Genomic DNA, 25,058 nt, shown 5'->3' on the forward strand with positions numbered 1-25,058 from the left:
ATTAAGCGGTTCTCAAAACAGCTCAATGTATCTGGAGCAGATAACAAACATGCAGTTCACGAGCAAACATAATATAACATATATTGTCTGGATGTCATTTATTTTGAGAATAAGTGAGAAAAAATAATTCTCCTGTTGCAATTTCGAATTCATTATTCCTTTGCAAAGTATACTTGCAATCGCTTAATATGGCTTCCACCCAGGGCGAGAGAGTTTCTTGTGTTCCAGATTATAGACTGTTCTGTACTTCCTTAGCCGAGCCGGTACAGCAATATTATTGCACATGAACTGTAGTAACCTTTACGGAGACTGCGTTTTCTCAAGCGTTGGAAGGGGGGGTTGATCATCTCATGAGCTTGTGGTCCAGCCCTGCCTCTCCTCTCATTGGACTGGGCTGAAAACCCAATCTGTCAGGCCATGTGGCGTGTCGAGCCGGCGAATCAGCCATTTAAATAATGTAAAGCAGCATTTGAGAGGCGCAGCCCAGCTTCTAGAGGGAGCAGTCCGAGGCAGCACAGGGGGAATAAAATATAATTTATGAAAAAGAATACTGATTTCACTAAATACATCTCCAAACAAAGGAAAGCGAAACAAAGGAATCCACTGGATCGGAAGGACAGGTATGACTTTTATATATATTTGACGTGTTGAATGACCGCAATACGAATCATTCTTTGAACAAATGGCTGAGCGAAAAGGAGCTCAATGGAAAAATAAGCTGCTCCTTTCAGAGGGTTTCTCGGGTACGGTTGGATCTACGCTGTAACCTTGATGGGGTGTTAGCCTGAACTGTACAAGGGCTTGCTGCCTCCTTTCTTCAAAAGAGGGAAAAGAAGGGATTGAATCCTGGCGTTAGCCGGTATTCCTGGGACGCTGCTCCTGTCTCCTCTGATTACTCTGAATTACGTTGCAGCGGAGATAAGATTACAACGCTGCCATTTTTACGCGGGCTCATCCTTGTACTTTGTTGCGACCGCTGTTTTATACCGAATAGAAGATACATTCACGTTTTTGTGTGTGTGTGTGTGTGTGTGTGTATGTATTCCCCCCCCCCCCCCCCATTCTAAAACAAAGAGTTTAGCCGCGCGGGTTGCGATCGCGGAGATGTGAGGAGTGGCAGACTCGGATCTGTCCCCACGTTGCGGATGTTGGGATGGTCGACATGTTGCAATTTCTCAGGGAGGTGGTGGCGAGCGTTTCACCATCCTGATGCGTTTCAGGGCCTCCCACTTGCTGAGCAAGGGGAGGAGGGGATGCGAAGCCATTGTGTGAGTGCACTGCTCCCAGCTCCTGGCGTGGGCTGAAATATACTGACCAAAAAAAGAGGAAAGGCACGATTGCAATTTACAAATGAATACTTGGAAATGACAACTAGACGGCTTTGGGAAAGCAGGAAGTGTGCAGCAATACAGCATTGCTCCCACGGTAATAGGGCGAACACCACAGATAATGCAGTCAGTTTTTAAGATTTCGTCCATTTATTTCTTAGTTCAGCCCCGGATGCATACACTTGCCCAGACTATAGCCTCGCAGTCCTGGGTTCTATGGACTTCTAGGTCTATAATCATATGTCAACGCAAATTTGTTTGACTATCTTTAAGCCCAATCCAATCATTTCCCTTTAAAACAGTTGTAATTGCTGCCGTTAAACATATTTGAACCTGGCTTTAAATTCAGCCTTAGGATATACTGCTCATCTTTTGAGCAGATGGCTGATAATTGGTTTAGCAAGGAAAGTTGAAGCTTCCCATCCAGTGCAGCAGCACAGGCCCAAGTTCCACTCATATGCTTCATTTTCATTTAGCATGTTACATGCAGATCTGTGCAATTTTTTTTGCATAATTCATATTTTAAGTATATTGTAAACAATTTCATATTGAACCAGATCTAACCCTGACTACTGTTTAATGTACAAAAATGTTCCTTGATGATGTCTGCCTTGGAAAAAAATTGTAGCAATTGACAGATGTTCTACTTTTTAATTAACTATTAAAATCCTGATTTTTTTTCTCTCTAAAACAAGGGAAACTATCATGTTCATGCATGTGAAAGTCAAAGAAGCTGGCCTGTTTACATTTATGCTTTCTTAAGTTTTTTTCTCAGTGAATGTTAATTTCAGGAATATTTAGTCATGTGTTTGACATATTGGCAACAAAAAAAAACAACTTGCATTTACATAGCGCATTCAACACAAAAAGTTGCAAGGTGTCTTCTGGAGGTGTAAGGAAAAACGGAGACCAAGGCAAAGGAGGTTAGGAGGGGTCACCAAAAGCTTGGTCAAAGAAATGGGTTTTTAAAAAAGGAGAGGGAATTCCAAATAGTGGGATCTAGGTGGCTAAAGGCACAACCATCAATAGTGGGATGAAGAAAGGGAGGGAGGCATACAAACAAGGTCATAGGCAGAGTACAGGGGAGAGGAGGTTGTAGAACTGGGGCTGAAGGTAATGACTTCAGTCTTCCAAATGTTTACCAAGGAAAAGATCTGACATCCAAAACTGCGTGTTAAATAAGTGGTTTGATGGCGTTTGGAGGGTTAAGAGGGCAGAGATGGGTGTCAGCAGCATGCATGTGGAAGATAATGTCACAGTTTGGATGATGTCACTGAGAGATAATGTAGATGTTAAAGAAGAGGGGACCAAGGATGGATACTTGGGGAACATCTGAAGCGATGGTGCTGGGCTGGGAAGAGAAGCCATTGCTTGAGGCGCTTTGACTATATTTGGACAGGTAAGAGTATAATTTTGCAAGGACAGCCTCATGGAGCTGGACAACAGGTGTTGGAAGAGGATGGTGTGATTTACTCATGCACAGAGGTCGAGGAGGATGATGCAGGGGATGAGAGGGGATGATGGACCAGGGTCTGTGTGAGATTACTTAGGGCTATTTCAGTGCTGCGGGAGGGAAGGAAACCTGTTTGTGGAGGGATGTGAAAAGGGAGATTCAGCAGAGGTGGGCACAAATTCAGGCGGCAACAACAACATGCTCAAGATTTTGGAAAGGAAAAGGAGGTTCAAGATGGGACAGTAATTCATGGGGACAGAGGGTCAAGGATAGCATTTTTATTAGGGGGCAGTAATGGCAACAGTTATAAAAGTCAGTTGGAAGCCTGCAATTGAAGTTGGGAGGCTTGGGTCAAGGGAGCAGTGTGTATGTCTTGTGAATTAATTCAGCTTAGAGAGGGACAGTAGAGGAGATGGGGTGAGAAAGCTCCAGAGAGAAGGGGGTTCAAAGCTAGGGTAGGGTGACGATGGGAGGGGAAAGTTTGGCTTAAAGGAGGAAGCCACAGAAGCACTTGAATTGATGATCTTTATCTTGGTGATGATGAAATCTTTAAGCTTTTTGCTAAGCATGAGAATGGAGGGATCTGGGGGAGAGAGGTTTAATGATGTGACTGATAATAGAGAAAAGGAGCCAGGGTTATCTTTTCCCTCTAGGATGATCATAAAGTAGTCAGCCATTTTGGTAGAGGGTAACAAGGACTGGTAGAGCTTGTTATGGTCAAGCCAGATTTGGTGATAGATAGCTAAGCCAGTTGTGTGACAGGCCCACTGAAGTTTATATTCCTTGCGCTTGAGGGAGCAAGCATGGTGGTCACCCACCTTGGGGAACAATTGGGATGGGTGAAAGTAAAGCTTTTGATGAGGACAAGGGCATAAAGTAGAAATGAAGGTGTCTTTGATCAAGTCAGCAGCTGCAGAATGGAGGGTCAAACGTGGCTTGCTGCGTTTGAGTGTGTAGTTGTAAGTGACATGGAGTGACCATTTTCCAGGAGTGGATGCAGGAGGAAGTGGGATTGAAGGAGCCCAGGGGACCCTGATAGGCCATCTGTCAAAACCAAGATGTCAGTGTGCCCCTTACAGTGAGGTTGTGGTTGGAAGAAGGTCCTTGTTCACAGATTAACAGACATTCTGGAGGGAAATGAGGAGAGGGCCATTAGTGATTTCTGACCCATTGACAGAGCCCAGGGGGGCTGCAGTGGGTGTTGCATGTAATGTTGGAAGGAGGATGATGAAATTAGTCCCCCCAACAGCTGTGTTCGGATAGGAGGGAAGACAGAGCAGTTGGGATTATAGTTCTTAAGGAGGTAACAGGTGCTGCACTTGGCCTGTCGGAGAGCAGAGACACACGCATGGTAGCCTGAATTCATTCAGAACTAGAATCTAAGAGCAAGTAGATGAAGCCAATAGCATAGATATGTGTATAACTTGGTAATAAAATTGACTTTCTCTGTGACAGGCACTAAATATTCATATCCAGTGGAATTAAGAATTAAGTTTAATATGCAAACTTTATCAGTGCGCACACAAATTGGAAATAATTAATTTGGTGGCACCTGTGAGGCACCATAGAAACAAAAATAAATTCAATATTGGTGCAGCAACAGGAAAGATAAGATACTGAGTCACTCTTTCCATTAACTTCCATGCAGTAAATAGAAATTAATACATACCCTAAGCAAACTTCTGATAACGTTTTCTTTGGTTTACCTTCAGTATATTCGCAGACTTTTACAGCGAAGAATGTGGATTAACTTTAATATCAGTACAAATACACTGGTTATAAAGTTTCTCCTAGAACAGTCATTTTTGAAATAAAGCATTTTTTTGGCAAAGGAGTCTAGGTATAAATTGTAAATAAATAACATTTTCTGCAGGGATCTAGAGCAGAGTTTTTAGCAGCTTGTAAACACGTAAGGCTGAATGTTCAATTGTGTTGTATTCGCAGTAAAATAGCTTTGAGCTCCTAAAGCCCATGAGGGTTGAGGCCTGCTGTTACTGTACAATGGAGCGGCTCAGCTAGCTAAGACAGAGTTTGTGAGAACATTGGCGATCTCTCTCTCTATACAGACAACAGACCGTTACTAGGAGCCGGGAAATTTTTACTGAATGGTTTCAGTTAGTCTCGAATCAAAGCACAATTCAGATCAATTCTGTATAATGCTATGACTTTAGAACGCAGCAGGATAGCTTTGCTTTTGGGTAGGAACATTGAACAATTTGTTGCTGATGCAGTTAGCACTAGTAAGTACTGTCTACATGAAAGTGTTCGAAAACAGAGGCCAGGCTTCAAATTATTTTCTTTATCAAGCATTTTTTTTTTTTCTTTTGTTGATGGTTTTTGATTATTTGGCCATGCGCTATTAGTTAAGGGTAGTGGGGTTTTCAGCTTTCTTACATTTCAAAAGGGAACTGTATAAATACTTGGAAGGAGAGTGATTTGCAAGTCGGTCTCTTTCAAAGAATTGGCACAGACACATGGGCCCGACTGGCATCCTTCTGCGATGCCTCATATTAAATTGTTTTACTATTCTGCTTTTATAATTGTTTTTTCAATATAGGAAAACATTCTGTTAATGTTATTACAGAGCTTAAATATGAAGAATTTTTACAAAGGATGGGCATTAGCTGGTAACCAGCAACAATGCAGTAAGCTTCCATTAGCATATATCTATAGCCCAATATACCAGCTACTGGTGCACAATCCTTGCCAATGTTTAACTTTGGATTTATCTGACGAGTGTTAACTTGAGGCTTTGTTAAATTGAGCAGACTCGGCGGGAGGGCACATTTTAGGTCTTGTCCTGACTGCAAGGCTTGCACCAGAAAGGAAAGTCAGTGTAGGCCGGAGTTGGACTTATTGGGAATATTCTATGTGGTTGCAGTTTTGGGATGCCCTTGGCATTCAATCAATAAACACCAAGGTGAAAGATTAAATTATACTAATTGTCTCGGCAGTAAGAAATGATCAGGTACAGTTTTTCTGAAGGGTAAATGTGCGCATGGTAGAGATGGTACCTGTTGACCAGGAGCCTGCTTTCCCTGTCCAGTCGGAACATTTGTCAAATTGTAATGAAACAAGCTCACCCCAAAACTGGTCCTGACTTTCGTGACAAGTACGGAAATGCTATCCTTTTGGGAGGATTAGCATTCTGTGTTGCAGTCTGGAGCTATGTTGTAACGCACACTGGGCTCACGTAGAACGTGTCTCCTATTCGCAAGATCACCCCTTAACATTGGAGGGAAGACTAGAGGAATGGACCAAGTGTTTGCAAGAAATTGAGTGTGGATGGGTTGGATTGCAAATTTGCTTCTAGGCTCATGGCTTCTACTGTATCGATTACGTCTGTATATTGGCTTTCATAGTAAATCAATAAATTATAGAAACTTAAAAAAAACTGCCAAAACTGAGAAAAACGAATGGAGCAGTTAGGATTAGTGTAAAAGCAAAATACTGCGGATGCTGGAAATCTGAATTAGGATTAGTGTCTGAGTTTGCTTTTCGTTGAAATTCTTGTTTTCTGCTCTTTATTGGTGTCGATGTGTTACCTTCCTAAACCGAGCGAGGAAGCAGTTTACTTCCCAGGCACATCTTGTATATTCTGTGGAACAGAACTCCCTTTAATAAATAGTTTTCGAGAAGAAAATGTAAAAGAGGATCAAAACAAAAGTGGGAATATGATGGGCGACACACAAAGAAAAAGGAGAATTTTCTTTTTTATATATTAAAAAAATAATTTTACCAACAAGGACTGAGCCAGCATACACTAATACTAAATTAGGAGGAAATTAAGTATGTAAACTGTAAGTGGATGGGGGTGTGGGGTGGTGCTGTAAACGTAAGAAATACTAAAATATTTTCTTTTCAGCTTGATATAGCGTTGTACTGTCTGGTGCCTCTGGTGTAGGACTGTGGTAAGGAGGTCGGAGTTCCTACAGAGATACTGATGTTACAATCTAAAACAAGCGATTTGTAGAGTATTTAAAAGAAGACACAAGTACTCTATCTCCCTTGCCATTGGGAAATTGTTATGAATTGATTTGATTTACAAACTCTTAACAGTTTGGGGAAAATGATCCAAAGTTTTTTAATAAAAGGAATTGGGGGATGTTTAGATGTTCATTGTACTGAACTCTAGGAGTAATCTAGAGAGCTTGATTTTCAAATTTGAGGTAAATGGAACTGAAGGAAAAGCTTCTTCATCATTAATAAATTCACTGAACCATACAGATTAGGAAGGTTTTGGGTCCAATCGGCAACAAGTTAGTTGGTCTCAGCCATGCTGCTAATTTTAACCATGAAAAAAGAGGATAACAAAATGAACAAGGATTCTGCCTCCCGTCGGCAAGTGAATTTGTGTAGTTAGGTGAGGACATTATCTGGCTCTGTTCTGATAATCCCCATGATAAAAAGCCTGGCACTCGGTGTCTAGGGTCATATGAAGAACAACGAGGCACTGATGGGAGATTGGAGTACTCTCTGTACTTGGAGAATAGCTGTCACCTGTGGAGCAAGAATGCAGCTCAAGTCAGCATGTTTAGGAGAGAGAGAAAGAGTTGTTAGATTAAGGGACAATGGAGAGAAATGAAAGGGGGATGGAGAAGCAGAACCAGGGAGAGGGATCGGTGAATGCTGCTTACTAAGCTCAAGGGCATTAGTCTTGCTGAAGGGGATCTTGATTTCTCTGTGCCTGCTTGCTCCAGCGTAGAGGTGAGAGGGGGAGGAAGTGAATAATGGAAATTACCTTCTTAGTACTTTTGATGACCTTACACTTGCCTTCAAGTAACGTTAAGTTGAATGGGATAAAATGGGATTTTAACATTATTTCCAAAAATATTAGTTCCTGTGAATCATATACAGTGTTATTTATGCATACGAAGTTTAAAATCATTCAGCTAAATTACAAAAAATTAAAAACTATTAGGTGAGAGACTTGATCTTTGTGTTGATATTTTCAATACATTCTGCAAGTGGTGAATACAGTTTACCCACACAATGTGAAATCTCTTGAAAGCCTGTTTAAGCATGTGTCCAGTAACGTCACTTAGAAATCTTTAAATCCTGAAAAAATAATTCACTGCAGCTGGAAACATTTGGAAGTTTAAACGTCTGAGTTCTGAGAATAGGATGCAGACTACAAGAAAATAAAAGCAAAATACTTTGGATGCTGGAGCTCTGAAATTAAAACAGAAAATACTGGAAGAATTCATTAGGTCTGGCAGCATCTGTGGAGAGAGAAACAGCGTTGCTTCGAGTCCAAAATGCCTCTTCATTGAAACAGATATATCGGACTCAAAACGTTAACTCTATTTCTCCCTCCACAGATGCTGCCAGACCTGCTGAGTTTTCCCAGCATTTTCTGTTTTTATTTTAGTGCAGAGTACATGTGCTGATCTTTTGATGTTACATTGACATTCTTATGATTAACAGATAACATTTAATTTCCAGAACTAAGCACAGACATTAGACCTGAATGTATATCATTCAGAATGTATGTTGTTCAGAAACAGTTGGACATGAGTGCTGCATCTGTGATACCATAATTATAAATTATTAAATTTTTTATGCTATGGTTTCAGTGCCTCTGTCCCATTGACACAGGGTTCTATAATTGATAAGGTTTGGGTCATCAAATACAGAATATAAGAAAGCAAATAGAATCACAGGATACTGCCACTGCAATATGCTCCTGTTTCTTTCCAAACTGACCTATTCGCTTGTTTCCCTCCTGCAACAACAACAACTTGTATTTATATAGCACTTGTAATGAAACGTCCCAAGGCACTTCACACAAGAATTATAAAACAAAGTATGACACAGAGCCACAAAAGGAGATATTAGGTCAGTTGAGTCAGAGGTAGATTTCAAGAAGTGTCTTAAAGGAGGAAAGTGAGGCAGAGAGGTAGAAGGAGGCTATTTCTGCACTTGGGCCTAGGCAGCTGAAAGCCTGGCAACCAATGGTGGAACAATTAAAATTGGCACTGCACAAGAGGCCAGAATTAGAAGAGTGCTGATATCGCGAAGGGTTGTGGGATTGGAGTGGATGCAGGGATAGGGAAGGGCAAGACCATGGAGGGATTTGAAATCAAGGATGAGAATCCTACTCCATTTGCCTGCCCCTTACTCACCCAGCCTGCCTCCCTTCTGTGCCATTCCTGTCCTTCCAGTTAACCAGCCTATGGAAAAACCTGCTGACTTCTGACTCAATCACAAAACTGGGATATTTCAACCTTTCCTGTCATGTGAACCAATTTATTTTCTATTGAGACTAAACCAGTTTTGCATAACTAAGGGGATTGTTCTATCTCTGCATCATAGTGACATCTCTTGACTGCCACTGTGAGAGCAGAAGGCAGCAGACTGATGCACACACAACACGGGAGGAGGCGCAATATGTGTGTGTTGTGTGTACAAATTAGGAGCAGGAGTAAGCCACTCAGCCCTTTGAACCTGCTCCACCATTCAATAAGATCATGGCTGATCTCATTGTAACCTCAACTCATCATTTCCACATACCCCCGATAACTTTTCACCCCCTAAATCAAGAATCTTTCTATCTCTGTCTTAAAAATATTCAAAGACTCTGCTTCCACTGCCTTTTGATGAAGAAAGTTCCAAAAGCTCACGACCCTCCTGAGAGAAAACATTTTTGCCTCATCTCTGTCCTAAATGGATGACCCCTTATTTTTAAACCGTGGCCCCTAGTACTAGATTCTCCCACAAGAGGAAACATCCTCTCCACATCGACCCTCTCAAGACCCCTCAGGTTTCAGTCAAGTCGCCTCTTACTCTTCTAAACTCCAGCGGATACAAGCCGAGCCTGTCCAACCTTTCCTCATAAGATAACCTGCCTAATCCAGGTATCAGTTTAGTAAACCTCCTCTGAACTGCTTCCAATGCATTTGCATCCTTAAGTAAGGAGACCAATACTGTACATAGAACTCCAGACGTGGTCTCACCAATGCCCTGTATAACTGAAGCACAAACTCCCTACCTTTGTATTAAATTCCCCTTGCAATAAATGATAGCATTCTGTTAGCTTTCCTAATTACTTGCTGTATCTGCATATGAGCCTTTTGTGATTCATGCACTAGGACACCCAGATCCCTCTGCATCTCAGAGCTCTCCAATCTCTCACCATTTAGATAATTTATTTTTCCCTGCAAAGCTGGACTTTCTCAAATTATACTCTGTTTGCCAGGTCTTCGCCCAGTCATTTAACTTATCTATATCCCTTTGTAGCCTCCTTGTGTCCTCTTCACATCTTGCTACTCTACCTATCTTTGTGATGTCAGAAAATTTCAGAACCATACCTTCAGCCCCTTCATCCAAATCATCTATATAAATTGTAAAAAGTTGAGGCCCCAGCACTGATCCCTGTGGTACACCACTCGTCACATCCTGCCAACCAGAAAAAGACCCATTTATACCTACCTTCTCTTTTCTGTTAGCTAGCCAATCTTCTATCCATGTCAATATGTTACCCCCTACGCCATGAGCCTTTATTTTTTGCAATAACCTTTGTGGCACATTATCAAATGCCTTCTGGAAATCTAAATACAGTACACCCACCAGTTCCCCTTTATCCACCGCATATGTTACTTCTTCAAAGAACTCCAATAAATTGGGTTAAGCATGATTTCCCTTTTACAAACCATGTTGACTCTGCCTGCTAACCTTGAATTTGAACCCTGCTATAATGCCTAATAATGGCTTCTAACATTTTCCCTATGACAGATGTTAAGTTAACTGGCCTGTAGTTTGCTGCTTTTTGTCTCCCTCCTTTTTTGAATAAGAGTTACATTCGCTGTTTTCCTATCTAATGGAACCTTCCCTGGATCCAGGGAATTTTGGAAAATTAAAACCAATTCATCAACTATCTCACTAACCACTTCTTTTAAGTCCCAAGGATGATGTCCATCAGGACCTGGGGACTTGTTAACTTGCAGCTCCAACACTTTGCTCAGTACAGTTTTTAAAAAAAAAACTAAGATGAAAACAATTGTTATAATTGTTCTACCATGTGGCTGACGTACATGAAAACCCATGACTGTGTTTAAGTGTCCATTTCAAAACGCTGAGAAATTAAGAAGTTCCAAAGAGCCTCTTCCACATCCAATAAGTTATTGGAAATGGAGTCACTATTGTCCTGTCGATGGATGTGGCAGTTGAATTGTGCTTGGTGAGGGCTCCACAAATGGCAAATGAGAAAGAGGGATTTAGGGAGGGGTTTCCAGTGAGAGAGGCTGAGGCAGCTGGTGCCAATAGTGGGGTGAAGGAAAGAGGAAAGTACATAAGAGTCAAGGGACTGAAAAGTGCAAGAGAGAATGTAAGGATGAGGTAGGAGTAGGGCAGACAGTGCTGTGGAGAACATAAGCGCTGTTGGTGAGCAATAAGATTTTGAAGCTCAGTTTAGGGTTCAACAGGATACTAGTGATGAGTAAACAGAAAACCTACAGGTTTATCATCTTTCAGCTTGAGTATGTAAATGCAAGGACCCTTCAGCTCTGTGTTTTAAGAACAGGAAGTTTGCCCTTGCAGCCCCTCCTGTGCCTTTCAATCCCGACTCTGCCACACAAACTGGACAAGAGAGAAACATAATGTAAAAAAGAGCAGTCAGAAAAGTAAGCAGCAAGAACAAGCTAAGAATGTGGTAAAAAGAAGCAACTTAATATTCAACAGTAGTCTGGAAATATAATAAACTTTACAAGTAAATGAAAAAAAACAACCAAAGGGATGGAAAGTTTTGCACTTTTTAAAATCTTTGTTGCCTTGGCATCTATGTACATACAGGCCAATGTACAAAAAAGCCAATAGAGATGTAGAGAAAGTGTGTGATCCATTGGAAACAATCTTACTAGGATATGAGGAGCAGTGTAGTTCAGAACCTTGCTGTTGACCTTGATAATTTGTTGGCTGAGTGCAAGATCTTGACACAGCTCACACCAATGGCATTCAGTGCTGAAGGTACATAAACCATATTGGTGTCTATTTATAAAGAGCTGACTGTGGTATTTTCCTGTGTGAAGTAATAAGGTGATCCTGTTTTAGTATTTTCTGTATGGGATTGAAGGAATCACAACCTGATTGTGCAGAGCAGCTACACCCTGAGAGGTGAGACAATGACAGTACAATTGGAATCACTCCTACAGCGACTGCTGCACGTGTCCTATTGCATAATGGCATAAACCAGCAGTGTTTGTAACGTGGTGCCTCAGTAGCCTGGCTTCAATTGTCCACTTAAACTGCGATTAGACTATTTCCTTTTTGAGGACATTATTAACGTCTAATTAATATTGTGGTTTTATACGACTTCCAGAGCTGAATTATACTTTTCGCTATAATGTGAGCAATGCAATGAAGTGATAATCCAACAGATCTACAAACTATCTGAAATTCCTCTTGAATTGGATTGAGCGTGCATTATTTGTGATATTAGAGATGGAAGTTATTTGCTTTGATCGTTTGTTTTTGAAGTGCTTGCCCTCTGGCTGACCTCTAGCTGGGCAGTAGGCTTGCAGGCGATCCTGTGAATTTCCAAACAAAGTTCAATGTACTATTTTTCTCAATTGAAAGCTGGTTAGCAATTGGAATTTATTTCCCCTTGGCTGATCTCTCTGGCCCTGGTTTACTGCATGTATCTTGATTCTGGCGTGGGAGCAGCAGCAACCTGCAAAGCCCGAGTTCCCACCAGTCACCGTGGCCTATCTCCAAGTTGGGCTTTCCCTTAGTGTAGGATCTGTAGCTGGGAAGCAAGTGCACAGATGATCCCGTGAGCTTGAGCCAGGTGTTTTTACTTTGAAAAGGCTAATGGGGGAGCTTTGCGTTAATGTTACTGGACTAGCAATCCAGAGGCCTAGGCTAATGCTCTGGGGACGAACCCTACCACGGCAGCTGGTGGAATTTAAATTCTAATAATAAAACCTGGAATTGAAGCTAGTCTCAGTAATGGTGACCATGAAAACTATCGTCGATTGTTAGAAAAACCTGTCTGGTTCACTAATGCCCTTTTAGGAAAGGAAACCTGGGCTCGCTTACATGTGACTGCAGACCCACAGCAATGTGGTTGGCTCTTAACTGTCCTCTGAAATGGCCTAGCAAGCCACTTAAATCAAGGGAAATTAGGGATGGGCAATAAATAAACACCCGCACCCCATGAAAGAATTAATTTTAAAAATGGCAAACCTAAACCAGATTATCTGAGCATTTGTTTGATTTTGTTCTTTTAGGACCTTACTGTGTGCTAATTGGCTGACACATTCCCAATATTACCAGAGTGAACTACTCTTCAGAAGTATTTTGTTAGGATGTTCCAAAGTGCTTTACAACTGAGGTCAACAAAGGTGCTATGGAAATGCAGGGTCGCGCTCTCTCTCACTGGTTTTGTTGCTTTGTGTTGCAGCCTATGAGAAGAACCGAAATGGAGGATATTGTGATAGCAGGAATTGCAGGGAGGCTTCCAGAGTCGGACAACCTGCAGGAATTTTGGGATAATCTCGTCAATGGTGTTGACATGGTAACAGATGATGATAGACGATGGAAGCCAGGTGGGTATTGGGAGAGTCGAAATTGTTTGCTCTTCATTTCTGTGATTAATGAGTATAATGGACTGCTGAGAAAAGGTCAAGTAAAGAAACCTCTTGTGTTGCTCAGCATTATCTGGTTTGAACCTTTGTGTGCAGTTTCCTTGTTCAACTAAAACTAATAAAAAATCATTGTTAACTGTTACTATTTGCAGATACAATATTATGGCTTTTATCAAATTCAGACATTAGTGGAAGCACAACTATAGGCCTGTGAGGCTCTGGAGAAATGTATAAAATGATGTCAAGATTTAGCTGAGGGAGAAGGTTATTTATCCTCTTGCCACAACATATTTCTTGCTTTTAAGTAAAAATAACAATTGTTCATTCCAGGGGGACCACAATAATTTATTCTACTGTATTGAGATAAGAGGCCCTTCTCCAACTAGCTATAATATTAGTGCAAAATTGTTTAGCTCCTCACCAACACTATTAGCTTGTAGTGTAAATCCAGAGTAAGGGCTCAACCTCTCTCTGGAATGAAGTATTTATATTTTGTGGAGAAAGGAATTTCACTAAGTTCCATTTAAGCAACAAGGTCAGGCCTTTAATTCTGGATCTATGCTGCAGCTGCTTCCAATAATGCTAGTCGTTGCACAAATGCAGCATAAAACTCCTTGAAGAATAAGGATCTGGAAGTATTTCTCAGTTTTGAAGAAATGTGTGTTTTTAATTATTTTAATGTGTGTCTGCTTGGCTCCATTGGTAACACACTTTCCTTAAGGCCAGAAGGTGTGGATTGAAGTTTTACTTAAAACTTTTTAAATGCATTGTTGGAGGTACTGTCTTTTGAATGAGACCTTAAACTAAAAAGTTGGTGATATTATCTAAACGAATGTGCTAATTAAGAATGGATGGTAGGGCACTCAAGGTATAGCTCTAGTGGGTTTTTTTTTTATTTTATATAATGGAAATAGGTGGGAAAAGGAAAATCTTTATAATTTATTGGGAAAAAAAAAGAGAAGGGGGAAACAGAAAGGGGGTGAGGATGGGGGAGGGGACTCACGACCTAAAGTTGTTGAATTCAATATTCAGTCCGGAAGGCTGTAAAGTCCCTAGTCGGAAGATGAGGTGTTGTTCCTCCAGTTTGCGTTGGGCTTCACTGGAACAATGCAGCAAGCCAAGGACAGACATGTGGGCAAGAGAGCAGGGTGGAGTGTTAAAATGGCAAGCGACAGGGAGGTTTGGGTCATTCTTGCGGACAGACCGCAGGTGTTCTGCAAAGCGGTCGCCCAGTTTACGTTTGGTCTCTCCAATGTAGAGGAGACCACATTGGGAGCAACGAATGCAGTAGACTAAGTTGGGGGAAATGCAAGTGAAATGCTGCTTCACTTGAAAGGAGTGTTTGGGTCCTTGGACGGTGAGGAGAGAGGAAGTGAAGGGGCAGGTGTTGCATCTTTTGCGTGGGCAAGGGGTTGTGCCATAGGAGGGGGTTGAGGAGTAGGGGGTGATGGAGGAGTGGACCAGGGTGTCCCGGAGGGAGCGATCCCTACGGAATGCCGATAAGGGGGGTGAAGGGAAGATGTGTTTGGTAGTGGCATCATGCTGGAGTTGGCGGAAATGGCGGAGGATGATCCTTTGAATGCGGAGGCTGGTGGGGTGATAAGTGAGGACAAGGGGGACCCTATCATGTTTCTGGGAGGGAGGAGAAGGAGTGAGGGCGGGCGCCCCTTCACTTCCTCTCTCCTCACCGTCCAAGGACCCAAACACTCCTTTCAAGTGAAGCAGCATTTCACTTGCATTTCCCCCAACTTAGTCTACTGCATTCGTTGCTCCCAATGTGGTCTCCTCTACATTGGAGAGACCAAACGTAAACTGGGCGACCGCTTTGCAGAACACCTGCGGTCTGTCCGCAAGAATGACCCAAACCTCCCTGTCGCTTGCCATTTTAACACTCCACCCTGCTCTCTTGCCCACATGTCTGTCCTTGGCTTGCTGCATTGTTCCAGTGAAGCCCAACGCAAACTGGAGGAACAACACCTCATCTTCCGACTAGGGACTTTACAGCCTTCCGGACTGAATATTGAATTCAACAACTTTAGGTCGTGAGTCCCCTCCCCCATCCTCACCCCCTTTCTGTTTCCCCCTTCTCTTTTTTTTTTTTCCCAATAAATTATAAAGATTTTCCTTTTCCCACCTATTTCCATTATATAAAATAAAAAAAAAAACCCACTAGAGCTATACCTTGAGTGCCCTACCATCCATTCTTAATTAGCACATTCGTTTAGATAATATCACCAACTTTATCTTTAACACCTATGTGTTCTATTGTACTATTGTTGTTGACATCTTTTGATATTCTGCTTCTATCACTGCTTGTTTGTCGCTACAACCACACCAACCCCCTCCACCTCTCTGTCTCTCTATCTCTCCGCCCCCCACACACACACCTTAAACCAGCTTATATTTCAGCTCTTTCCTGGACTCGAACTCAAGTTCTGTCGAAGGGTCATGAGGACTCGAAACGTCAACTCTTTTCTTCTCCGCCGATGCTGCCAGACCTGCTGAGTTTTTCCAGGTAATTCTGTTTTTGTTTTGGATTTCCAGCATCCGCAGTTTTTTTGTTTTTTTCCCTTAAACTAAATATCCTAACTATTGGTTCTGGTAAACAATGAAGATTGCATGCTGCAAATGGAAGAGTGTAGAGAGTTCTTCCTGTGTCCTGCCCACTTTGGCTCCTTCAATCAATAGTGGCTTAAAAAAAGCAAAGCATTGCTTTTATTGCTGTTTGTGTAATACTGCTGAAGCAGAATGGGTGTCACACTTGCCTACAGAATGTTAGTTTGTGCTCTTCGAAAGGAATTCATTGCACTAAATGTTTTGATGCAATAAGGCTGAGAATAAATGCAAATATGAAAACTGCAAAAATTTGCACCTTCTAAATTCTCCCCATTTTTAGCATCTCCCTGTGCACAACTCTTCAGCTGAGAGACTAGGAAGGCAATCTGTTCCTGACTTTCTGCTGTAAATACAAGTGCTTAAAGTTGACCTGGTTTCACTTCCCTTCTCTGAGGCGCCTAGCCTTTACTTAGCACCTTTGCTTCCCCCGCCACCTCCACTCCTTCCCCACAAACAGAGCACAGATTCAGTAGGTGGTGAATGTTTCTCTCTTTTTAAAAATCTAAATGGGTTCAGGATTTAACACTTGCCTTAATTTCTTTCCTCCCAGGATTATATGGGCTCCCTCACAGAAGTGGGAAACTGAAGGAGATCAGCAAGTTTGATGCCTCCTTCTTTGGTGTCCACCCCAAGCAAGCGCACACAATGGACCCTCAGCTTCGGATCATATTGGAGATTGCATATGAAGCTATTGTAGATGGAGGTGCGTACATTGTGGAAAATATTTTCTAGGGTTGCAGAAGTACTGAATTTTGCATACTTGATTAAAGCACTTCATTTTCAGTGAACAGTAATTTAGCATCCATTAAAATAGATGCTGCTCCATTTTAGAACAGAATAAAGCTCAGTGAGCTATGAATATTCACTTGAAGCCTATCTGTTGGTAAGACAGAGCTGAATTCAAGGATGAATGGCTGGCTGCACATAGAATCATAGAATGGTCACAGCATAAAAGGAGGCCAATCAGCCCTTCATATCCGTGGAAGCTCTTTGTAAGAATTCTCTCGAGCTTTCCTCATAGCCCTGTTTTTTTTTCAGTTCACAGAATCACAGAATTGTTACGTAGAGGGAGGCCATTTGGCCCATTGTGTCTGCACCGGCTCTCTGAGCATTTTAACTTAGTACTAATCTCTTGCCTTTTCCCTGTAACCCTGTACTTTGTTTCTATTTAAATAATCACCTAATGCCCTCTTGAATGCCTCAATTGAACCTGCCTCCACCACACTTCCAGGCAGTGTATTCCAGACCTGAGCCACTCATTGTGTGAAATTCTCCCCTCACATTTGCTTCTTTTGGAAAACCCTTTAAAACTCTCCCCTCTGGTTCTCGATCTATTTACGAGGAGAGACAGTTTCTCCTTATCTATTCTGTCCAGACCTCTCATGATTTTGAAAACTTCTATCAAGTCTCCTCTCAGCTGTCTCCTCTCCAAGGAAAATAGTCCCAACTTCTCCAATCTTTCCTCATAACTGAAGTGTCTCATCCCTGGAACCATTCTATAATGCACTTTCTCCAATGCGTTCGCACCTTTTCTATCGTGTGGTGCCCGGTTACTTATCCAATTCCGTCTGGAATCCACAATTGTACTGTCCGAGAGTGAGGTGGAGGCAGATTCATTCCAGATCCTAACCACTTGCTGCAGGAAAAAACTTGTCCTCGTGTCATCGTTGCTTCTTTTGCCATTCACCTTCAGTCAGTGTTCTCTGGTTCTGAACCTTTCCTCTATTAGAACAGTTACTCTCTCTCTATTCTGTATGGATCCCACATAATTTTGAACATCTCTATCAAAACTTCTTTCACCCGTCTCATCTCTTAAGGAGAAGAGGCCCAGCTTGTCCAATCTATCCTCGTTATTAGTTCCAGGGATAAGGGGCTTCATTCTTGTAAATTTTTTCTCTGCATTCCCTCAAGCCATCAAATCTTTCCTAAAGCGTGGTGCCCAGAATTGAACGCAACACTCCAATTGAGGCAGAACCAGTGTTTTATAAAGGTTCATCATCATTTCATTACTTTTTACACTCTATATTTACAAATGCCTTTTTAACCATTTTCTCAACATATCCTGCCATCTTCAAAGATTTGTGCACATATACCCCCAGGCCTTGGTGTTCCTATATCCCCTTTAGAATTGTGCAATTTATTTTATATTGTGCCTCTTCAAAGTGGATCACTTCACACTTCTCCGCGTTAAATTTTATCTGTCACTTATCTACCCATTCCACCATTCTGTCTGTGTCCTCTTGAAGTCTATCACTATCCTCCTCACAGTTCACAATACTTTGGAGTTTTGTGTCATCAGCAATCTCCTGCAGATTGTTTTAAACGGTCCAATAGAACTCATAGTCCAGAATTGAATGTGCTTGTTTCTTTGACTTTTGTCTAGAGGTCCTGAGTTCCCATGACAGGAGCTGGCTTGTCTAAATTAGTATTCCCATTCATTTTCAAGAGAGAGAGAAGAAAGAGATAATCTGGTCAACCTTACCACACACTGACATCCAGGTAGTTTAGCAGTGCGTCAGTAATGGAATATGAGAGGAATATGAGAAAAATAGCAAAGCTCAGACCATTCTGAAGAGTGAAAATGTCACTCGAAGGTGGCTGTGACCTTAACTTTGAACTCGCTCTTAGACAAGTTATTACTTGAAGCTTTGTCTTTTGATGCCAGAGACTTCTGATATAGAGTTAACTATCACCTGTTGAAGTGGAGTACTGATAATTGGTTCCTTTATTAACCTTAATGTTCCAGGCATTGGTTGGGATTTTCCAGTCCCGCCTGCCGCTGGGGCCCTCTGGTTCCTGTCAAAAGTCAGTGGACTTCTGACTGCATTGCCGAATCTCCCACAGCGGGTCCCACCCCGGCAGGACCGGAAAATCCTGGCTAATGTTTCCATGTCCTTCAAGCGTCCAACAGGGTTTAAATCTGAGAAGTCCAACTCTGTCGCAATGGCTTTTGATCATCAAATGTCCAGCAAAGAAAAGTATTAGGAAATTATAAAGAAATGGTTTATGAACATTTTTTGTTCTGCAGACTTGTGTTCTGCAGCTAGGCGATTAGTAAGTTTGATTACCTCTTGCCTACTCCACTCCTCGTGCCACTTGATTTGGCTGCCTGATGTTCCTTTAAGACCCCGCCCACCCCCCCAACAGTTGTTCACAGTGTGGCAATTTTATAAAACTGTTGCATCCTGTTTTTACAGTGAGACACAGCTTCACAGAGAGCATCATTGTTCCACTCTCTCAAGAACAGCAGCTCTCAATCTCTGAAACTAGCCTATTCAATAGGTGCTTCATCCCTCTGGGCTGGGTGACGCTGCCTCCAGTTTAGCCGGCTGCAGTGCATTTTTGATGGTATTCCACATTGGGTCTGCTTGAAGCTAGGGACGTTTAATATGACTGCGCGCTCCTCCTCTTCGTTTTGAATCAGCCCACATTTATGACTATGAAATTTATTTTGTGTCTGTTCTTTAGGAATAAACCCCAGTGCTCTGCGAGGTACCAACACTGGGGTTTGGATTGGCGTCAGTGGCTCAGAGGCAGCTGAAGCTTTTAGTAGAGACCCAGAAGAGTTACTAGGATACAGCATGACTGGCTGTCAACATGCCATGTTTGCAAACAGGCTATCATACTTTTTTGACTTGAAAGGTGAGGAAGCTTCAATTAACATTTATTGTGAGTTATATTTTTATTTGCAATGAATTATTTTGTCATTGTTTCACTCCCACTCGTTCTCTATACTATCTGCAGATGGTTATGCAGATGAATAAGCTTTATAAGAGGCTGGTTCTTGATCATTGGAAACACTCCATTAGTGATCGTATCGGGCCGAATTTTTACTGACCTGACCCGCAGCGGGCTTTAACACCACAGCGTGTCACTGACCTCACTGTTTGGTACCCTGCCTGGATGGACTGGGCCTCTAGTTGCATGGGAGCCAGTCAGTGAAGGCCACAGGGATGGTTGGGGGAACTGGGGGGAGGTGATCAGATGGCCACCAATCCCAGGACTGGAACGGTTGTGGATGTGTTGGATAGGAATTTGGGACCTCATGGTTGGGCAGTTGGAGGGATGGGACATCAGAAGCCTGATTATTTGGTTGGGGGTGGTGGGGCAGGTGGAGGCCTTGTGGTGGGATCAAAGACCCTTGTGGGAGCAGGGTAGTGGAATGGCTAATCACAGGGGCTTCTCAGTCGGGAACCTAGATGTCCTCCTAAATCCACCAAGCCCTTGACCCAGTGAAGCTGCTGGGTTTCCCAGCGCTCAGGAAACCCAGCTGACAACAGTTAAAGTTGAAATGCTGAATGACAACATGGCTCAAATCCTCACTATCCTATCTAAAGTTGCCACCTGCCTCTTTGGATCAGGTGGGTCACATGACCACCTTCCAACCTGAGTTAAAATTCGAAATGGGCGGGTTGAAGGCAGGTTTGGGTCAGGAAAGAGATTTTCCAGACCGCAACCCTGCTCCAGACCCAAGCCCTTCCTCCTTTTTTTCTTTCAGGTTAAAATTCAGCCCCTAGTCTTTCATGGTACTGGATAAGTCTGCTATAAGTCACAGCAGAGAGACAGAGAGAGGCGAAAACAAAGGAATATATGAACACACACAATTCGCTGCTGGGAAACGAGCAGCTGATCCATGAAGCTTGCCCCACACTGTGACGGTGGCAGCATCGAGACGAGACGCCTCGCAGATATGTTGAAGGAATGCAGCAAGTAACTTGCTTTCTCATCTGAATTTTAGGTCCCAGTAGTTCCATTGATACTGCCTGCTCATCCAGCTTGCTGGCACTGGAAAACGCCTTCCAGGCAATTCGGCATGGCCAGTGTGATTCTGCCCTTGTCGGAGGAGTCAACCTCCTACTAAAACCCAATACATCAGTGCAATTTATGAAACTGGGCATGCTCAGTCCTGATGGATCATGCAAATCCTTCGATGCTTCAGGTAGGAGAATTAAAACATTGGAATATTTCAGTATTTTTTTATTTGAGGGCCTGGAATATTTTATAAATTGTTAACATTTTAAATATATTTAAATGTTTTGCACATGGGAAAAGCTCTTCATTGTTTTTCAATAGAATATTTAACTTTATAGACTCGTAGATGCCGACAGCACGGAAGGAGGCCATTTGGCCCATCGTGTCTGTGCCGGTCAACAAAAATTGCAACTTTAAACTCATCTGTTGTTTTCTGCATACTGGGGGGGATCTGAAAAGGGACATTTGTAGACAGCTAACAATTTAAGATAATTGAGTTTGAATCCTGTGCCTTTACATTCCACCAATATATCATGATCCTTCCGAGTAGCTATTTTTTGTTTTTCTTTAAGCCACCCACTTTAATTGTACTTGCTGAATCCTTTTAACATTCTACATTATTGCTTGTGTTTCTGGTTCTAATCTATTATTTGGCAAACCATTGATCATAAAGAATAGCCACCTCCTGTTAATTTCCTCCTGAAAAGAACTCCTCTCAAAATCTACGAAATTATATTTGTTTCTATTTTCAGGTAATGGATACTGTCGGTCTGAAGCAGCTGTGGTTGTCCTTTTGACCAAAAGATCAGCAGCCAAACGGGTTTATGCTACAGTAGCTAATGCAGGAAGCAACACTGATGGTTATAAAGAACAAGGTGCGATGAAGTTGATGTTTTATAAACTCTGGACCAAAAGTTTAAATTGGTCGCCTTTTCTACTGAATGCTCAGACCAACTCAGCCCTCTAATATTTGCATTGAAATAATTTTCCTTTTCAATTTTAATAACCTAAAACAGCTTTTAGTAAACAAAAAAAACCAGAAAAAACAAATTCTGAGGGTATGTAATTGTCTTAAACTTTGCTCGATCTGTGCTGTAACATATGAAATTTTGATGATAAAGCATTTTTGCAACTGGGCAGTGTGGGTGGTGGGGCAGGAAGAAGAGAGGAAGCTTACGTGTATGACGCTAAAGGATTATAAAGCCCTTCCAACAATAATATAAAGTAAATCTAATTAGTTGAGTGAGGATCATCTCCTGAAGCCTTGTAAGGTGGTGATGCAGTAAATAATTATGCATGTTCTACATCGCTACGTAAACACATTCATGAAAACAGTGTCAGAAGTCCCAGTAGAATATCTTTCAATAGTCAAGTACCTATTTTCACTGAACAGATAATTTGTATATTTAACAACAGTTAATGTACACCTTTACTATATATGCTTATTCAATTGCTGTTGCAGTTGAGCTTTATTTTTAAAAAAGCCCAACGTAGCTATAGTAGTTGAAATATCATGTCAATGATATCAAGCAGCAGAATTCTACCAGTCCATAGCTTAACTGTTCTTGTGATGAAAAATGGAGAGAATGCAATTTGTTTACCGTACTGAAACATTAGACCAAAAGTAGATTGTATTTGAGAGCTTTGTGAACCCTGGTCTTGATTCTCTGGGCAATTAGGGAATGGGCAATAAATGCTGGCTTAGCCAGCAACGCCTACATCCCACAAACGAATATAGAAAAATTCTCTTTAAAGTTTTTAATTCCGAGTCCAAACAAAATGGACTTGAATCGCTATGTAATTGGCGATGTCTTTTACTGATGGATTGCTGCAAAACTGTAAAGTGAGAACATTTCAACAAAGTGACCTGTTGAGAATTCTGAAACTTACTTGAATATTTTCCCAAGGAGTACAGTTTCCCCTTGACTTAAATTGTTCCTGTACAAATCTTTGACGCAGATAACAGATTAGCAGATGAAAATAATAGATGGGGACCTTGAGGATTATGTTGAGTTAACAATGGGGTCCCTCCAAAAGTGTTGACAACCTTGTCTGCTTGTAGGTGGGAAATGCATTAGCTATGAGGGTCAGCAGGAGAGTAAATCCAACTGAGCTTGTGTGCTTTTGACCAGCTCCCTATGTGTATGGGAGAAACAGCGACATAAACAACAGATTATCATTCTGCTCACCAAGTTATTTTTCACTGTCCCAACTGCTCCTTCTGAGATTGGGGGTAGCTTTATCATCTCCCTTTCCTTAGCCAAAAACATCTGTTATTGTAAGGCAGTAGCTTGGGTTTCAGAAAGATTGGAAGAAGATAAGTTTTTTTTTGCAAGCCACAGCTTACAGGTGTATATTCTATTTATAGGGTATCATGTTGTTGAGAGTTCAATGGATGTGAAGTGGTGCAGATTACTTGTGTTGATCTACAACAACAATTATTGAACAGTTTTGCCCTGTTGTAATGAAAGTTTTGTTGCCATGGTTTCCGCTTACAGGTGTAACATACCCCTCTGGAGAAATGCAGCAGAAGTTAATGAAAGCAGTATATGAGGAAGCAGGTATCTCACCGGCTGACGTGGAATATGTTGAAGCACATGGCACAGGAACCAAGGTCTGTCTCTTTAATCATCTGTGTAATGTACAACACAATTGCATGGCTGCATAGCCCAAATTTTCAGTAGCGCTCTGCTAATTTGTGATCGGTAATCAGGCAGGGGTGGAAAGTGGAGCGGATTCCTGATCCCCACTCACTTTAGTGCCCATCTAATCTTCCAGTGTCGTTGCTGGATGAACCACCCACTGACACATGCAAATAAGCCACTTAATGACATAGTTCATCATGGGTCTGATTTTCAACCACTTTCCTTTCAGACCTGCCTGAACTGCAGATGTAATTTTCTCATTCTAATCTTACGTAATTGTTCAGAACTCCCGGAACCAACTCTGATAGGTTTAGGGACAATATCACTGTTGAGGAATCATGTCTGTGAGTCAACTTTAATAAGATGTTGTCAAGTTAAAAGGAGTGTTAAAATGAAGATGACAAAAATGTGGAGTGTATTTCAAAAGCACCTCAGCCCGCCAGCAGCAAAGATAGCTGGAGTGATTGTGGGAAACTCTCCATCTGAGTTTGGGTCAGCGAAGCAGTTGCTGAAGTGAGATTTTTTTTTCTCTCTCTGTAAGGACACCAGCAGCCATCATGTGTAGTCACAATTGGCCGCAGCCTGAAGCTTGGCTGTGTCGTCTTGCAGGCTTGCTGCAATGCTGATCTATGGGATGGTGGACTGGCGCAGAGAGCAACCCTTCTTACACTTATCTCATGCAGCAGTTCCTCAACTTCAGCAGCCAGCATGAAGAAGGCCAGGTGCTGGGCTTGCCATCAGTTGTCTGCAAGGTTCAGAGAGGGTAGGTGGGCTTAAGGAGTAGCAGGCTGAAATAGAGGGAGCCTGAATGCAGGCATATGGCTATTAATCATTTAATTTTATTTACATAGGTTGGCGACCCACAGGAATTGAATGGAATTGTGAATGTTTTCTGCCAATTTGATCGCAAGCCCTTATTGTTGGGATCAACAAAATCAAACATGGGCCACCCAGAACCTGCCTCAGGATTGGCTGCTTTAGCAAAGGTAAGTCACGTACTGATTTACTATTTGTTTACATCCACCTCAACTACTCTTGCGTTTTATACTTATGGCAACCGGAAAATAAAAGTTTTTTTCTAACTTGTGGATCGAACGAATAAATGTTGAACTATCAAATGTTAGACGATTCTTAACTTTGAGATTAATTTTAACAGAAATCTTGCTTCCTTTCTCCCATGTCAGGTTGTACTGTCTCTGGAACATGGCTTGTGGGCTCCCAACATTCACTACAAAACTCCCAATCCTGATGTTCCAGCTCTGCAGAATGGATGTATCCAAGTAGTAACTGAACCTATCCCAGTGAAAGGTGGAATTGTGGGAGTTAATTCGTTTGGATTTGGAGGTTCCAATGTTCATGTCATTTTGCGCCCCAATTTAAAAAGAGCTCCTCCTTCAGCTCCCCTGGCATTACCACGCCTAGTCCAAGTATGTGGCCGTACTCCTGAAGCCGTTGAAACCCTGATTGAACAAAGCAAGCAACATAGCAATGACGTGAACTTTTTCAGCTTGCTAAATGATATCTCTACAGTGCCTGTTTCTGCAATGCCATACCGAGGTTACACCCTTGTCGGAAGTGAAATGGATGCTAAAGAAGTACAGCAAGTGCAGTCTTCTGGAAGGTCACTTTGGTACATTTGTTCAGGTTGGTGCCTTGAAAAGCTCCAGTGAATTGGGACAGT

The 25,058-nt window shown here is 42.0% G+C and overlaps 1 protein-coding gene across 1 annotated transcript in view; it reads left to right on the forward strand.

Moving 5' to 3' along the window:
* Positions 1 to 473: 473 nt before the first annotated feature.
* The window catches only part of fasn (fatty acid synthase), a 91,521-nt gene continuing 66,936 nt past the window's right edge, over positions 474 to 25,058 (forward strand). Inside the window, exons 1-9 of the mRNA XM_041216788.1 lie at positions 474 to 620; positions 13,181 to 13,325; positions 16,531 to 16,683; positions 19,449 to 19,622; positions 20,719 to 20,919; positions 21,485 to 21,607; positions 23,231 to 23,346; positions 24,229 to 24,363; positions 24,562 to 25,021. Of these exons, the coding sequence (XP_041072722.1) occupies positions 13,184 to 13,325; positions 16,531 to 16,683; positions 19,449 to 19,622; positions 20,719 to 20,919; positions 21,485 to 21,607; positions 23,231 to 23,346; positions 24,229 to 24,363; positions 24,562 to 25,021 (1,504 nt within the window). The 5' untranslated portion in view covers positions 474 to 620; positions 13,181 to 13,183. The remainder of the gene's footprint in view (positions 621 to 13,180; positions 13,326 to 16,530; positions 16,684 to 19,448; positions 19,623 to 20,718; positions 20,920 to 21,484; positions 21,608 to 23,230; positions 23,347 to 24,228; positions 24,364 to 24,561; positions 25,022 to 25,058) is intronic.

This window comes from Carcharodon carcharias, chromosome 22 (genome assembly GCF_017639515.1).
Source record: "Carcharodon carcharias isolate sCarCar2 chromosome 22, sCarCar2.pri, whole genome shotgun sequence".
NCBI lineage: Eukaryota > Metazoa > Chordata > Chondrichthyes > Lamniformes > Lamnidae > Carcharodon > Carcharodon carcharias.